The 18,280-nt window shown below is 38.3% G+C and overlaps 1 protein-coding gene across 1 annotated transcript in view; it reads right to left on the bottom strand.

The window, feature by feature from the left end:
- SMARCA2 (SWI/SNF related, matrix associated, actin dependent regulator of chromatin, subfamily a, member 2) overlaps positions 1–18,280 on the bottom strand; it is a 240,963-nt gene that overhangs the window by 148,908 nt on the left and 73,775 nt on the right. Inside the window, 4 exon segments of the mRNA XM_049774259.1 lie at positions 3,210–3,380; positions 4,755–4,855; positions 14,452–14,509; positions 14,720–14,850. Of these exon segments, the coding sequence (XP_049630216.1) occupies positions 3,210–3,380; positions 4,755–4,855; positions 14,452–14,509; positions 14,720–14,850 (461 nt within the window).

Consider the following 18,280-nt stretch of genomic DNA (forward strand, 5'->3'; position numbering starts at 1 on the left):
CCAAGGAACTTCCCTCTGGTCTCACACATCCCACTAAGCTACATTCACACTGCTGACCAGAGAATTCTTAGATAAAGCATGTTAATGATTGAAGAAGTAATTTCGTAAGCCACTTAGGTATAGCAAGACTTCAAGTCATTCCAAGGGTTGCTTTTATTTGTTTATTTATTTAATTTATTTTTGCAGAAGGATATTAACTCAAGTGACAAGGAAAGAAACAGAAAAAGCCTCCGAGGGAATAAGCAATAGATAGGGTATGGGAAGGCAGTGGGGATGATTGGAAATCTTAAGCCCAGAAGTAGCTGTGTGCTTTCAACATACTCTCAGATAATCAGACCTTTAGGAACTTCAAGTAAATGCCAGAAAACATTTGGGCACTCAATGGAGCAGAATTTTATTTTTTCTCTTTTTATGAAAATTGGCAAAGGGTCTCAATTTTGCCTCTGTGTTAATCCTAGATAAAACAGAAGGCAGACACTGGCAGCAGACAGGACTAGAAATTCATGAAAATTGTGGGAAGTGATTTGGATTTTCCTAGACCATTTTGGCAGAGGATGGGAAAGTGGGGGTTGGTACCAAGCACTGTACCACACATGCCTATCTCTCTAGAAAATAACAGGAAGGTGCAGCTATGTCAAGAGCAAATCAAGTTAATGATATAAAAGCCTGTAAAGAAATTAGATAGAAAGTTTACTATGGACAGAGTGATGCAGGACAGCCCTGAGCCACAATTTAAATAGTTTGTGAGAAACAGAAGAGACAGATTGAGACAGATATGGGCAGGAAGAAGGAAATTCATGAGGCAAAAAACAACTGAGGGACAGAGAAAGACAATCTCTGGGTCCTAAAGCAACTGGAAGAGAGGTATACAATTCATATACAGAATGAGAAGGAACTGAGTAGTTAAAGATGGTGAGAAGTAGTGATCTAAAAAGTTGTTGGATTGCAGAGAGGAAGCAATATGGCATTAAAAGAAAGTTGAGAATGACCCTTTCCCATTGTACCTTCAATTCTCTCACATACAATTATACAAATGTTTAACAAAACTAATAGTTAACATTTAAATCAGGTATAAAAAATAAGATAAAATTATTTTGAGGTTCATAGAAGAAGCATGGTCTTTGGAAAAAACACTACTTTACTAAAATGATTATCTATGAGCTGTGGGGGAAAGGAGGGAGCCGGCTCCAAGACCTATCAGGAGATTTTTTACAAGGTTCGAATAAATGTCCCTAACAACTAACTATAAGGCATTACTTGCTTTTAGTGTTATACTGATACCTGTACCTATGACACAAATGCAACCACGATAGAAACTACTGCTACTTTAGCAGTAATCAAAGCTTTGGTGCTAGAGTAGTAATTACCCACCCTGTGCAATGGCAGCAGATTCACAGAGTTTTAAAAAGCTAAGAAATCCGAGTGCAAAGAGTTTGAGATGGCTTAAAGAAACCACAGACTTCCTAGACTATATTCTATGAATAATGGCTTTCAACATTTTTGCATCTTCAAAATGGTATGGTCTGTCTATAGTCATTTTGTTGAAAACATAGTTCTCTAAGACACTAGTTTTATAGAAAATTAATAGGGGGTATATAAAATAAGGCAGAAGTCAAAGAAACTGAGGAAATGTGAAGCTGAAGTTGTACAGGGCTCATTTTCACAGAGTTTTGAGAGTACTGCTCTGCGTCTGAACCCAAGCAACAGAAGTCTGTGACAGGCTACAAGTGCTGTCTGGGACAAGGCAGTCCTAGGTTGTGATCATTTTTATTCACTTATTTGTTAGCTTATGTATTTACTTCTTAGTGAAGTGAAAAAGGGTTTTTCTGTGGTTTTGGTTTTAGTTTATGACCCATCCCCAGAAATATTCAGGGGTTACTTCTGATAATTCTCAGGGGACCATATGGGATGCAAGGGATCAAATCCAGGCCATGAGCAAGACAAATGCCCTACCTGGTATATTATTGCTTAGGCCCTATGAAAGAGTTTTTATTGGAAAAATTTTAGAGAGATATAAGGGAAGAGAAATACATGTTCAAGAGAGAACACTGGCTTGTCCAGAGTGGAAAAAAAAAAACCTATGACCATTTTTAATAATACGGAAGAAGCAGATGTCTTTATGCAGGTAAGTATCCACATTTAAGGTAAATTGTATGTAATTTGTAATCCTCGTGATAGCAGATGGTGTTTGCCATACTTATTTGACCACAAAATCTGTCTTCCCTCTCTTTTTTAGGTACATCTCATAGGATACATGTTCTAAGGAGTATGTGAAAGGAAACATTCTAAAATGAAAAAAGACAGAAAATAGAGACTGTCTTATTTGTAGGCCAAATAAAACATCTGTTGTTTATTGCCTAGTTCTCATCAAAGTACACATGCTTATCACGTTATTGTTACTTTAAAACAAAGGAAAAAAAGGTGCAAATGTGGTGCAACTCCTTGGTGGCTCAACATGTAACATTACATTGAAGTTACTACTGTACTACTGATATTTGAGGGGCCCTACCTGGTGGTGCTCAGTGGTTACTCATGGCTCTGTGTTCAGAAATCATTCCTGGTAGGCTCAGGGGACCATATGGGATACCAGGGATGGAACTTGGATCAGCAGTATGTAAGGCAAATGCCCCTTTATGCTATCACTCTGACCCCAACCACTGATATTTGCTTTATGTCATTTTGTTTTGGGTCCATGTTTGGTGGAGCTCAGGGGTTACTCCTTGCTCTACACCCAGAAATCACACCTGGCAGGTTCAAAGAACCATATGGGACACTGGGGATTGAACCTGAGTCTGTCCCAGGTCAGCTGTGTGCAAGGCAAATGCCCTATCACAGTTCTATCACTCCAGACCACCTGTGATATTTTTTTTAAAGAAATAGTTCATTAACTTCCAGATGAGGCAGATAATCTATGCTCATAGAATAAATATGACAGCATTATCCATTTTTAAGAGAGCCACAGAAATGGTTTCACATGTTAAATCAGAATTTATCCAAAAGGTTTATCTTGAGACCCCCAAAAAAGATATGATGAAGGTGTGCCCTTCTAAAAGTGGTAAAAAAATAAGTGCTCTATAACAAGAATTACCTTCACACTGGAAAGAATTTCAATATTAAAAGCCTAGTGTCCCCAAATGTCTTAGTACCATCAGAGCTCTTAATAAATCAACATAAGCACAATATGCTTAAAACCAGAATAATAAAATTACTTGTCAAGGAAACCAAATCATACCTGATAGTGTTTCAGAGTTCCATTAATAAGCAAGGCTGACTGCTTCTCCACCCTCTCAGAGATGGCATGAGCCACTGTGTAGTAAGACTGGGAGCCTCTGGCACTGTATTGCATGCTGTATTCATCATCCACATCTTGCTTAGCTGTCCTAAGACAGAAAAAGTGGAAAGTCAGGCACAGATATTTGGGGACATCTATGCTTGAATTTCATTCCATAAAATAAATGGGAAAACATTCAAGAGCTCCAGTGAAAATGGCTGGCTTCTACAACAATCTCATGTCATGTAGTAAAGATATGTAATGCTCACATAAATGAAAGTGAGCATTATAAACATCAACCCTATGTCATGCATGTAGAGTTGAGGCTCAGAGATATTAATCAGCTTGTATCACAGTAAAGTAAGTGAAGTCTGAGTTTAAATAAAAATTTGCTTGAGCTAAGGGGTAGATGTGAGTAGGAACTTAAACACAGTCAAGGAAGTCATCCTGCATAAGGATAGATCCTACTCAAAGGATCTATTTAGAGACTGACAACTTAGAGGGCATGTAAATGGCAATTCAAGATGTCAACAATAATGAGGAAAGGGTATCTTCCAAGTTTAAGGGCTTGTTAAAAATCTTATTTTATTCTATAGGCAAAGAAAACCCATTGAGGGACTTTCAGCACATTCCTTGAGAAAGAAGTACATTGGCAATAAAGACAAAGAAATAATGTCTCTAAAATAAAGTGTATAGAATCAAGAAAATAAGATCCACATGTCTACTTCTATTTTTTTTACATCTCGTTACTTTCTATCTTGCATAATGTTTCACAATTTTCTGTTGCTATTAGTGGTATATAAGCAAAGATCTATGTCTGGTGCTAATCAATATATGTGGATCTGGACACTCATTATGTGGATAACAGTACAAGGTTACAGAGTTCTCAGGGGTTCTGAAGACTGGGATGGTGCTAGTGGCAATCTGGCTCTAGCAGGAAAAACAGGAGAAAACGAGGTTTCTGAGAAAGAGGTAATTCTTAAGGGAGGCAGCTAGCTAAAGAGACAGGTATGGTTCATTCAATTTGGGGCAGAAGCAAAGATAAGAGAGAAGTGAGCAGGAAATAGAGGAAGGAATTCCCAAAGGAGAAGATGACAGAGACACAGGACGCTGCAAAACTGGTTGGCAGGGGGCTGGAGAGATAACATGGAGGTAAGGCATTTGCCTTGCATGCAGAAGGATGGTGGTTCGAATCCCAGCATCCCATATGGTTCCCTGCACCTGCCAGGGGTGATTTCTGAGCCTAGAGCCAGGTGTAACCCCTGAGCGCTGCCATGTGTGACCCAAAAACCAAAAACCAAAAAAAAAATAAACAAAAAAAAAAAAACAACTGGTGGCCAGCAACTCGGTGGTGATTCCTGGTAGCCAAGTTTCAAGAATATTGTGGGTTTCTTTCTTAGAGTAATTTTTGCAAGAGAAAATTTATATAGCCTGATCACTATAAAATATATCTGAAAGACCAACAACTCCAAAGGTTACACACTCAATTATTTGCTTGGCATCCTTCTCGGAAACTTCTTCACTGTTTGGATCCAAGACTATTTTCTCTTCAGTCTCTTGCTTTGTGGGCTCTTCTTCCTCATCCTGGGGAAGGAAGAGCAATATGGGTAAGATTCCATTTTAACAAGGAAATAGAATTTTGTGGAAATAAATTAATAGCTTTAAACTTTTCAAAGTAAATGCAATTGAGGAAGGAGTAAATTTACTAATTACTTAAACCAAGTAACATGCACCATGCTATACATGTAAAAGTCATTAAGCAAGAGAAATTTCTTGAATCCTTGCTTCCAATAACTGATATGCAAAAATCATGCCAGACTGGTGGACATTGACCATGGTCTAGCAGGTGTCGGCAACCTGCGGCTCCGGAGCCGCATGCGGCTCTTTTGAAGGCTTGCCGCGGCTCCGGAGCCGATGTCAGAAAAAAAAAATACTGCTTTAATCTCAGCTCCGCTTCTCTCCGCTATATCTATAGCAGTGAGGCGGAGCTGAGGAGCGGAGCCAATGGAGGCAGCCGTACCTGGTGACGTATATAGCATTAAGGTAAGAAACAATATATGCAGTGTTATATTTGTTTTAAATGTTGCAATGGTTTTGCGGCTCCCAGTTTCCTTCGGAAACGGGTCCAAGTGGCTCTTTATGTCTGAAAGGTTGCAGACCCCTGGTCTAGTGTCACTAATTTTCATCTTCTCTGATTACCCATGGGTCTTTGAAATTCCACATAAATTTCCAGCAGAGGGATTGGATTTGTAAGTACATTACTTTCTGAGCATACTTTCTGGTAGAATCACACCACATGTTTCTGAGTATATCAATTATAGCTATCAATAAATATGCAATGGTTCAGTATCCTTGTAACTGTCAAACATATGTGACTGTGTTTCACCACATCATTGTCACAGATTTTATATCAAGTTTTTGGATCAAAAATGTGGTGAAACTATTATATGAATCTGTTTTATTTTGATTTGGGTTCACACCTGAAGGGACTAAGGGACTATTCCTGGCTCAGTCAGTATTCAGGGATCCTATATGGCTCAATAAACTTGATGCTTGGTATTGGCCTAAGTTGGCCACTTGAAAAGCAAGCACATTCCCCACTGTACTATCTCCTGACCTACTTATTCTATGAATATATATATATATATATTTAAAATACAGCTCTTTAGTAAGGTTTTAGAGCATAACACATGATGATCATGCAGTGTCAATATGTAACACTTTATTAACCTACTTGAAAGCTTCACAATGGCCATTATCAATCAGTAAATCTTTCCAGATAACCCAACAGTATTTCCTTTAAAAGTAGCTTTAAAGAGAAGCTAGAGAGACAGTACAGAAAGTAGGGAGCTTGTCTTTCAGACAGTTAACCCACGTTCAATCTCTGGTATACCATATGTTTCCTCAAGACCTCCAGAAATGGTCTCTGACAAGAGAGCCAAGAGAGAGCTGAATGTGCCAAAAAAATGGTAAAGGAAGAGAAGGAAAGGAGAAAGGAAAAGAGAAAGGAAAAGAAGAAAGAAAGAAAGAAAGAAAGAAAGAAAGAAAGAAAGAAAGAAAGAAAGAAAGAAAGAAAGAAAGAAAGAAAGAAAGAAAGAAAGAAAGGAAGGAAGGAAGGAAGGAAGGAAGGAAGGAAGGAAGGAAGGAAGGAAGGAAGGAAGGAAGGAAGGAAAGAAGGAAGGAAGAAGGAAGGAAGGAGGAAGGAAGGAAAGAAGAAAGGAAGAAAGAAAGAAAGAAAGAAAGAAAGAAAGAAAGAAAGAAAGAAAGAAAGAAAGAAAGAAAGAAAGAAAGAAAGAAAGAAAGAGAGAGAGAGAGAGAAAGAAAGAAAGAAAGAAAGAAAGAAAGAAAGAAAGAAAGAAAGAAAGAAAGAAAGAAAGAAAGAAAGAAAGAAAGAAAGAAAGAAAGAAAGAAAGAAGAAAGAAAGAAAGAAAGAAAGAAAGAAAGAAAGAAAGAAAGAAAGAAAGAAAGAAAGAAAGAAAGAAAGAAAGAAAGAGAAAGAAAGAAAGAAAGAAAGAGAAAGAAAGAAAGAAAGAAAGAAAGAAAGAAAGAAAGAAAGAAAGAAAGAAAGAAAGAAAGAAAGAAGGAAGAAGGAAGGAAGGAAGGAAGGAAGGAAGGAAGGAAGGAAGGAAGGAAGGAAGGAAGGAAGGAAGGAAGGAAGGAAGGAAGGAAGGAAGGAAGGAAGGAAGGGAGGAAGGAAGGAAGGACGGAAGGACGGAAGAAAGAAAATTAAAAAGAGAGAAAGCATTCACATGATTTGAATGCAGAAAATATAGGGGGTAAACTAAAACAAGCACAGCTCCTTTATTTTCCAAGTGGAAGGGACAAAATTCACTCTAAATGACAAACCCATAATAAAAACATGGGACTTTAGGCCTCTAAGATCAAGTTTATTCTATTACAGCAACAGGTTATCAGCCTAGAGTTGATATCTGAAGTTAGTTAAGTACCCTACTTTATCCAATCTCTGTCCCTTCCTATCTCTCTAACTCAAAGAGATCATTCTCATGGATCTTATGGGCCCATTTATTGAACAAACAAAAAACATCCTTAAAATTGCTTTTGTAGGTGTAGGGTGTTTGACTTGCACGCAGCTGACCTAGGACAGACAACGGTTCTATCCCCTGGTGTCCCATATGGTCCCCCAAGCCAGGAGCGATTTCTTAGGGCATAGCCAAGAGTAACCTCTGAGCATCACTGGGTGTGGCCCAAAAACCAAAAAAGAAAAAAAAAGTGATTTTGTAGACTTCCAAATATCTTCGAGAGAGAAAAAAACTTCCAAATATCTCAGAGAGAGAGAACTGTTTTTAAAAAGTTGAATAATAGTATATATAAAAGTATTACTTAAAAAATAACCAAACCAAACATAGATATCTACAAAATAAAATACCTTTTAAAATTCTGACAAGCTACTATTGGTAATATAGTCTGACCTTGTTAGTGGCACTGGAGCCTTGGAAGCAGGAATACTTATACTAATAAACATAATTTTTGTTTGTTTGGTTGTTTTGGGGCCGCATCCAACAGTTCTCAGGGTTTACTCCTGGCTCTACATTTGGGGTAGAACAAAAGGGGAATGGTGGTGCTTGAGGCCAGTTGGGAATGAGTAAAGACAGGGCTCCAGGCCACAGGCCACAGGATAGCAACTGTATTATCTCAGATATTATGTCACTAGAACCCTGGTTAGCTGAATACACAATGGTTAAATGATTACACAATAACCACACTCTAATAAAAGGGTTAAAAAGCTTCTTTTCATGTCTATCTGCACCAGTCATTACATAGTTGATATAAAATTACCTTCTCCACTTTTTTGTTTCTATTCAAAGTATCCAAAATTACCATTTTAAGATTCTAGACATATTGAGTAATCTTCCCAAGAGATGAGAGATGTGCTTCTCTTTAGGAAATAAGCATTCTCAAGGAATTTAAATCAAAATCACATAAAGGGAAACCAATAAGATCAATAAACTCATTAAACTAAGCCCAGGTTGCCCTTTTCATCCATGTTTCTAGACATACTACCTCAAATAGACTGTAAAACCAAAGGGAATTCAGGGATGTTTAGGCATTTAACCCTTAGTTAGCTTTAAAGCTAACTCCTAAAAATTCTCTTCTGGGTCAGAGATATTATCACAGGTAGGGCACTTTTCTTGTACATGGCCCATCCAGTTCTGCTAAATCGACAGTGCCACAATATACTCCCCCAAGCCTACCATGATTAAGTGCAGAGCCAGGAGTTGACTCTGTACATGACTAAAATATGGACCCAAAATAAAAACAAAAATCCATGCTTCGTAAACTTTTTTGAGATTGTCAATATAGTACATCAGATAAGGTGTGCAAGCCAGACCCAGTTTCATTCCTAAGCATCTCATATGGTTTTTTTGTTTTTATTTTGTTTTGGTTTTTTTGTTTTGTTTTGGTTTTTTGGGTCACATCTGGCAGCACTCAGGGGTCACTCCTGGCTCCATGCTCAGAAATTGCTCCTGGCAGGCTTGGGGGCCATATGGGATGCCAGGATTCGAACCACCGTCCTTCTGTGTCTAAGGCAAACGCATTACCACTGTGCTATCTCTCCAGCCCCACATATGTTTTTCATTTATTTCTTTTTTTTTATTAGTATCTTTATTTAAACATCTTGGTTACAAATACGATTGTGATTAGGTTTCAGTCATGTAAAGAACACCCCCCCTTCACCAGTGCAACATTCCCACCACCAATGTCCCAAATCTCCCTCCATCCCACCCCACCCCCATCTGTACTCTAGACAGGCTTTCCAGTTCCCTCATTCATTCACATGGTTATAGTAGGTCTCAGTGTAGTTATTTCTATAACTGCACTCAACCATTCTTTGGGGTGAGATTCTTGAAGTGAGCTGGAAGTTCCAGGCCTCCTCTCATTGTCTCTGAGGATTGTTGCAAAAGTGACTGTTATTTTTCTTAAAACCCATAGATGAGTGAGACTATTCTGCATCTATCTCTCTTCCTCTGACTTATTTCACTCAGCATGATAGATTCCATGTACATCCATGTATAGGAAAATTTCATGACTTCATCTCTCCTGATGGCTGCATAATATTCCATTGTGTATATATACCACAGTTTCTTTAGCCATTAATCTTTTGAAGGGCAACTTGGTTGTTTCCAGAGCCTGGCTACTGTGAATAGTGCTGCAATAAATATAGGTGTGAGGAAGGAATTTTTGAATTATATTCTTGTGTTCTTAGGGTATATCTCTAGGAGTGGAATAGCTGGGTCGAATGAAAGCTCAATTTCCAATTTTCAGATGAATCTCCATATCGCTTTCCATAAAAGTTGGACTAGACGGCATTCCCACCAGCAGTGGATAAGAGTTCCTTTCTCTCCACATCTCCGCCAGCACTGATTGTTCTCATTCTTTGTGATGTGTGCTAATCTCTGTGATGTGAGATGGTATCTCATTGTTGTTTTGATTTGCATCTCCCTGATGCTTAATGATGAGGAGCATTTTTTCATGTGCATTTGGCCATTTGTATTTCTTTTTTACCAAAGTGTCTGTTAATTAATTTCTGCTTTCAGCTTTGTTATTTCCTTCTGTCTCCCTATTTTTGGTTCCTTTTGTTGGTCATTTTCTAATTTTATGAGCTGCGTCATTAAATTATTCAGGTATGCCCCTTCTTCTTTGCTGATGTATGTTGCAAAGCTATAAATTTTCCTCTCAGGGCTGCTTTTGCTGTGTCCCATAGATTCTGGCAGTTTGTGTCTTCGTTATCATTTGTTTCCAGGAAAGTTTTGATTTCCTTTTTGATTTCATCTCGGACCCACTGGTTGTTCAGTAGCAGGCTGTTTAATTTCCAATTGTTAAAGTTTTTCTTCTGTGCCCCTTTGTACTTCACATCTAATTTCAGATCCTTGTGGTCAGCAAAGGTAGCCTGCAAGATTTCTATCCTCTTGATTTTATGAAGGTATGTTTTATGTATCAGCATGTGGTCTATCCTTTAGAATGACCCATGTACATTGGAGATGAATGTGTATCCAGGTTTTTTGGGGTGGAGTGTTCTATATATATCTAATAGTCCTCTTCCATTTCTCTTTTCAGGGATAATATGTTTTTGTTGGGTTTCAGTCTGGTTGACCTATCAAGTGTTGACAGGGCTGTGTTGAAGTCTCCCACAATTATTGTATTATTATTGATATCTTCTTTCAGATTTGTCAATAATTGTATTAGATAGTTTGCTGGTCTCTCATTGGATGCATATATGTTTAATAGTCTGATTTCTTCTTGTTGTACATATCCCTTGATTAGTACAAAGTGTCCATCTTTGTCCCTTACCACTTTTCTGAGTATAAAGTTGGTGTCATCAGATATTAATATGGCCACCCCAGCTTTTTTAAGGTTGTTGTTTGCTTGGATGATTTTCCTCCAGCCTTTGATTTTGAGTCTATGTTTGTTCAGGTGTGTTTCTTGTAGGCAGCAGAAGGTTGGATTCATCTTTTTGACCCATTTTGCCACTCTGTGTCTTTTAGTTGGTGAATTTAGTCCATTGACATTGAGGGAGATGATTGTCATAGGATTTAATGTCTTCTTTGTAGATAAGTTTGCTATGTTTGTTGGTCTCTCTTGTTTTAAAGTAGACCTTTCAGTTTTCCTTTAAGGCTGGTTTTTCATCTGTGACGTTTCTGAGCTGTTGTTTATCCGTGAAGCTGTGTATCCTTCCTTCAAACCTGAACATGAGTTGGGCTGGGTGCATTATTCTCGGTGAGGCATCCATTTCATTCAGTCTTGTCACAATATCCCACCACTGTCTTCTGGCCTTGAGAGTTTCATGTAACATGTCTTCTGTGAGTCTTAAGGATGCTCCTTTGAATGTAATTTTCCTTTTTGATCTTGCTGCTTTCAGTATTCTATCTCTATCTGTGAGATTTGTCATAGTAACAAGGATGTGTCTTGGGATGTTTTTCTTCGGGTCTCTTTTAGCCAGAACTCTTCGTGCATGCAGGATTTGATTGCATGTAGTCTTTAACTCTGGGAGTATCTCTTTGATGATGTCTTTGACAGTTGATTCTTCCTGGGGATCTCCTACCTGGGCCTCTGGGACTCCAATGATTCTTATGTTGTTTCTGTTGTGTTTATCGAAGACTTCTATTTTCATCTGTTCACATCCTTTGAGTACTTTTTCCATTACCTGACCACTTGTCTTAAGGTTCTTTTCCAATTTCTTCTGCTGTGTTGAGTTTTTCTGTAACTCATCTTCTAGCACATTGATTTTGTCTTCAGCTGCTGTTAACCTGCTAGAGAGGCTATCTACTGAGTTTTTCAGTTGAGCTACCATGTTTTTCAGATCTGTTATTTCAGTTTGGAGTTTTCTGATTTCTGTCTTTGTGTTCTATTCAGATCGATCTATGCTTTCTTTGTGTTCTACAGACATCTTCGATATTTCTATTCTAAGCTCCTTATCTGAGAGGTTAATCAGAGGGTTGGAATTTTTTGGGTCATCCGAGCTATTGTATCCATTCTCTGTGCATGGTGTTTGTCTGTGAGGTTTCCCCATTGTCAAGCTTGTACTGTGTTTTTTTTTTTTCTTCTGCAAATTGTGGTGGAGTTCTTTGATTAGAAAGAGTGTGCGGCCGCGAAGCAAAGCAGAGCAGCCGTGCTCTTCTGGGGCCTCTAGGTGACAGTTATTTTGGGGGTTCACTTGCCAGGCCTCTGAGGAGAGCTTCAAGAATTCAGGAAAGACAGAGAAGCACAGAAGAGAGTTCCCTTCAGTTCCTCAGGGGCCTCAGAGGAAGCACAGCAGGACGGAGTCTCCACAGGTAGAGCTATCAGCACTCTGCCTGGCAATCCCCATAGCCAGCCAGTTCTTACTCACTCACTAGCTACCTGGGCAGCTTCAGAATGCATTATTTTTGGGGAGGGGGGCTCGCTTCCCAAGCCTCTGAGGAGAGCTTCAAGAATTCAGGAAAGACAGAGAAGCACAGGAAAGAGTTCCCTTCAGGTCCTCAGGGTCCTCAGAAGACATATGGTTTTTCTAAGCATCTCTAGGAATAATACTGGAGCATGGAGCCAGAAGTAAGTGCCATATATTTTGTCATGTAAGATGATTTTTAAAAATATCTTTATTTAAACACCTTGATTACAAATATGATTGTAGTTGGGTTTCAGTCATGTAAAGAATACCCTCCTTCACCAGTGCAACATTCCCATTACCAACGTCCCAAGTCTCCCTCCTGCTCACCCTAGCCCCACCTGTACTCTAGACAGGCTTTCTACTTCCCTCATTTATTGACATTGTTATGATAGTTCTCAATGTAGTTATTTCTCTAACTGCACTCATCACACTTTGTGGTGAGCTTCATGTCATGAGCTGGACCTACCAACCCTCCTCTCTTTTGTCTCTGAGAATTATTGCAAAAATGTCTTTTATTTTTCTTAAAACCCATAGATGAATGAGACTATTCTGTGTCTATCTCCCTCTGGCTTATTTCACTCAGCATAATAGATTCCATGGACATCCATGGATAGGAACATTTCATGACTTCATCTCTTCTGACGGCTGCATAATTTTTCATTGTGTATATGTACCATAGTTTGAGAGACGATTTTTTAACCCATGAAAAACTTCTTAAAAGTCAGGTGTCGTCTTATATGCTGGTATAAGGCATGCTGAAATTTACTCCAGCTTCAGGGATGAGTGATCCACCCACCTCTTACCACCGCATCCTATCCAGCTGCCAGATGTCATCACTCAGTTCTCTGCTTGCCCTGATTCATCTTCAAGGCACACAGAGGAGCTGAGTTACTGAGCACTGCCTCTCATCCAGCCCCCAGATGGAGCTCAGTTCTCTGTTCACCTTTTATGGGACACAGAGGAGACACTCTGTTTCCCTCTAGTTGTCCTATTAATCACTGCACCCCAGCCAGATGCTACTCTTGGAGGAGCCCCCTCTCCCTGCTCTCAATGTAGAACACAATTAAAAAATCAGTCACTCACTACAAGTGACAAATGTAAAATGATTATTGACACTCCAAAGTCTAGCTTTATTTAACATATACTGTTAATCTTTGAGGGTTCTACTCTTTTTCTCTTATGTTTTTTCTTTTTCTTTTTTTTTTATTTAAACACCTTGATTACATACATGATTGTGTTTGGGTTTCAGTAATGTAAAGAACACCACCCATCACCAGTGCAACATTCCCATCACCAATGTCCCAAGTCTCCCTCCTTCCCACCCGACCCCCGCCTGTACTCTAAACAGGCTCTCCATTTCCCTCATACATTCACATTATTAGGACAGTTCAAAATGTAGTTATTTCTCTAACTAAACTCATCACTCTTTGTGGTGAGCTTCCTGTGGTGAGCTGGAACTTCCAGCTCTTTTCTCTTTTGTGTCTGAAAATTACTATTGCAAGAATGTCTTTCATTTTTCTTAAAACCCATAGATGAGTAAGACCATTCTGCGTTTTTCTCTTTCTCTCGGACTTATTTCACTCAGCATAATAGATTCCGTGTACATCCATGTATAGGAAAATTTCATGACTTCATCTCTCCTGACAGCTGCATAATATTCCATTGTGTATATGTACCACAGTTTCTTTAGCCATTCGTCTGTTGAAGGGCATCTTGGTTGTTTCCAGAGTCTTGCTATGGTAAATAGTGCTGCAATGAATATAGGTGTAAGGAAGGGGTTTTTGTACTGTATTTTTGTGTTCCTAGGGTATATTCCTAGGTGTGAGTTAAATGAGAGGTAGTCTTATATGACGAATATAGCCTGAATCCTATATTTTAACAGGAAAAGTAGGGGGTCCTCTTATACGCCCAGTTTTTTTATATGCCGGAAAATACAGTACTAAGTACTGCCAGGTGCCATTCACCCCCCCAAATTAACCTCAATAAAATAAAATTAAAAGTTCTCCTCTAAAGCACAGAATTAAGTTTCTTAAAGCCAATCATTTTCAGTTTTTTCCCAAAATAGTTCCAACTGTCTTTCTGGTTTCAAATAAATTTAGAATTTGTCAAGTCTTCCCACTAGCTGAGAGGGCTAAAAAGAAGGAACTAGAAAGGTTTTGGAAAATTCTTAGCCTCAGTTATCCAAAGGGCAACATAGGAGGAAGAGGGTATAGGACACATGTAAAGATTTAGAGAGATGTATCTTCCCTGTAAATGTTCAAACTAGAAACTTCAAAATGAATGACACACATACCTCCTCTTCATAATCAGAATCACTCTCTTCACTGTCAGATCTGGGCGCAACTTCATAACTATTAGAAAAAGTGAGACAGAAGAGGTGATTTTAGTTCTTTAAATTACAGAACAATATATATGCATGATTTCACTGTCACATTCTATGTCCAGATGACAAATGTAGGTAACAATACATTTCAGCAAAAGTCATGCTGTTTTAGTTCTAAGATTTCAAAAGGAGCACAAAAATTCAAAGAACATCAAATAATTCTACTTTAAGGCCTTACCCAGGATTCATTTCCAACCAGGCATCCAGTTGACTTGCTTTAGGGGCTTCTGGTCCAAACAGAACTTTGCCAGTTTCTGTGTGAGTCACTTTAACAGGAAGGTCACTCATCTGACTGCTTTCATCTATGGGCTAAAAAGAAAAAGAAACATATCACCACTTGGTGCTCAGAGTTCCCACTTGTGAGGTGTTTTGGCTGACCAGTATTTGAAACTTTTTCAGTGATTAGAAGAAATTCACCATCTAAAGAGTCTTGGTGGAAAAGGTGAGACCACTATCTCTATCTAAAGAAACTGAAAACACCTGCCTCCCTTGCAGCTGAGATCTGGCACACAACATCTCAGTATCACCAAGAGAACACACTCATCAAATTTCTGTTAAAAACTAAAAGTCCCGGACCAGAGAGATAGCATGGAGGTAAGGCGTTTGCCTTTCGGTCATTGGTTTGAATCCCGGCATCCCATATGGTCCCCCGAGCCTGCCAAGAGCGATTTCTGAGCGTGAAGCCAGGAGTAACCCCTGAGCGCTGCCAGGTGTGACCCAAAAACCAACCAACCAACCAAACAAACCCTAAAATTCCAAGGGTGTGGCAAATAATAGACAAATGAAAGAGTAGATCACAGTCGCAGAAGTGCCAGTGCCACAACAAGCTCCTGCCTAGACTGAAGACCAGCAAGCATGAATAAAATATTGGGCATACCCAAACTTAGCACCTTTCAATCTTCTTGGGTATCTGATGAATTTCTCAACAGTCCAATATGTTTCTATAATAACTAAAAAGAGGCAGAGTTCATTTTCATCATTTGCAACTAAGAATTTCTATCTTCTAATACTGTAATATCTCCCACATGAAGAACACTGCGAGAGGCTGGTTTCAGAGAGAATTTGCTAAATGGAAAAGGTACTATAATTTGTGTCATTTCATCACTAGCCAAATTGGCACCTGCAGATCTAGTGTTCTTCCTTTATCTAAAAGCAAACCACTAGGGAGTTGTCTAGCCCCAACCACTGCTACACAAAATTCTGTTCATTTGAAAAACCAATGAATCAATCAAGAGAGTGAGCTGAATTCATCATTAAACTCTGTGAAAACTCAGAAAGTTTAGAGGATAAATGAAAGAATAGCTAGTGAGTTTAATTTATTGAAAACAAACTGATTTTTAAAAGCTAAAACTGGGTGATTGTATGCAAATGAATGCTGATTATAGGATGATTGTTCTGCCAGGAGCAAATCTCCAGGCAAGAAAGCTTACTTGAAAACACTTGATTTGTGAGTAGTTATGTATTCTTTATAAATGGTAAAATTTAATACTTTAACAATTCATTAATTTCAAAGAATCTCCCCAATTTTTTTGTAATTGAAGTTGAACAAAAATGTTAGGGGAAAATGTACTCTTAAATTGAGTATTTTATAAGAAATGACCAAAAATATTGTTTTTTTCCTCTATTTTCCTCAGTAAATCTTTGTCAGAAACAATATATTAGCAATTATCCAATTATCCACAAACATTAACTTTTCTTAAAGGCTCTTTTCAGACTGCTTTTTTCCCTGTTATATGTGCTAACACAATAGTTGTGTTAGCACTATTGCTTTGCATGCTAAAATGATGCTTCTTCCTCTTTAACATAAAAAGACATCTAGTTTCTCACTCAATAAAAAAGGGATTCTACTATTTGCTATAGTCTCCCTTGGGAAAGAATCATTTTCTATTATCTTAAATTATTGTAACATAGCTTATTTTATTGCTTATGTCATGCTTTGAAGGAAACTGCAAGTCACTGTAGTTAGAATTAGAACCTTGGCAAAAGCACTGAATGAGCACAGCAGAGTTTAATAGGAACATTATTTCTTAACAAACTGAGCACGATGTCCACTTTGCCAAGTTCAGCAAACAGAACACACATAGCATGTTAAGATGAAAAGAAATCCAAAAAGTGTATATATATATATATATATATATATATATATATATATATATATATATATATATATATATATATATATATCACAAGCCCCAAATCAGCAGCAAATGTTCCCAAGAGATAATAGGAGATGAGAGAGCTCTCAGACTAACACATTAAGGATTTCCCAGTGTGCTTGTTAATTACAGACCCAGGTGAGGCAGAAGGAGGTAAGGCTGGACTGTTACAAATTAGGGTTGTTTCTAAGTGCTCTAATATGTAGTATTCATCCCCCTAACAGCCTACTGAGAATTTCTTCCATATTAGACATTTATCCCCTTCCTTTCTTTCCTTGTGATGGATTATAGTGGTTAAGCAGCATTTTTGTTCTGCACAGAATAGTTCTTTTCTCTGTACCCAGTTGTTCACATTTATATTACATCTCCTATGCACAGTGATTCTAGATTGGGAGGAAGTAATCTTTTACCCACCCCAACACTCCAATCAAGTTTAGATGTTTTGAAATGGACTCCCTTCCAACTCTGTCCTGGAATACCTCCTCAGCATGAATCACTGGCAGAAAATCTTGAATTTTCAGAGAAAACCAGCAAATGGTTGTATCTTTATGTTCATGAGAATATCAGAAATGTAAGGATGGGGCCTGAGAGATAGCACAGCGATAGGATGTTTGCCTTGCATACAGCCCACTTTGGACGGATCTGGTTTGATTCCTGGCTTCCCATTTGGTCCTCCAGCCTGCCAGGAGCAATTTCTGAGTGCAGAGTCAGGAGTAGCCCCTGAGCACCACTGGGTGTGACCCAAGAATCAATCAATCAATAAATAAAGTTTTAAAATAAATAAATAAATAAATAAATAAATAAATAAATAAATAAATAAATAAATAAATAAATAAAAATAAATGTAAGGAAATAAGAGTTTAAGACTTGGCTTATGTAGGGGCCAGAGTGATAGCACAGTGGTGGGGCATTTGCCTTGTATGCAATCAATCCAGGATTAAAGGTAGTTTGAATCCCTGCATCCCATATGGTTCCCCATGCCTGCCAGGAGCAATTTCTGAGTGCAGAGGCAGGAGTAACCCCCGTGCACTGCTGGGTGTGACCTATTCCCCACCCAATCTAAATAAAGCTTCACTAAAAAAATTAAATTAAAAAAAAGAATTGGCTTATGTATCAAGAAATAGAAATTTTATTGTCTCACCCCACTTCATTTCCTCAGAAGGAGCTATTTTGTCAGTATGCTGTTAGGTTGGACAATAGTGAGTACAAATCCTCAAACCAATCATCTTGTCTGCATATCCACAAAAGACCTTTGTTTTTAATATACATTTTTGATCTTTTTTTTTTAAATAGAGAAAGAGAATAGGTAAGAAAGGGAAGGTGTAAACTAGAACTTTAGGCCATTCGGTAGAGAGCAAAGATAAAGACAAGTGTTCTTGTCCTTGTTCCTAATTTCATAGAGCTGGTTTTGAGAGGTCCAGACATGATGGCCAGGTTCCTTTTGAATCTGGGGCCACAGTAAGTTGATGTATCTACTTCCAAGTCCATAACTTCCTTTTCAATGTGACCATATGAAAATCCAAAACCCTGAGGTTGGCATTCTGACTGGTTTCAAACATATTGGTATGAAACCAATAACACCT

The sequence above is a fragment of the Suncus etruscus genome, chromosome 1 (genome assembly GCF_024139225.1).
Source record: "Suncus etruscus isolate mSunEtr1 chromosome 1, mSunEtr1.pri.cur, whole genome shotgun sequence".
Lineage (NCBI taxonomy): Eukaryota > Metazoa > Chordata > Mammalia > Eulipotyphla > Soricidae > Suncus > Suncus etruscus.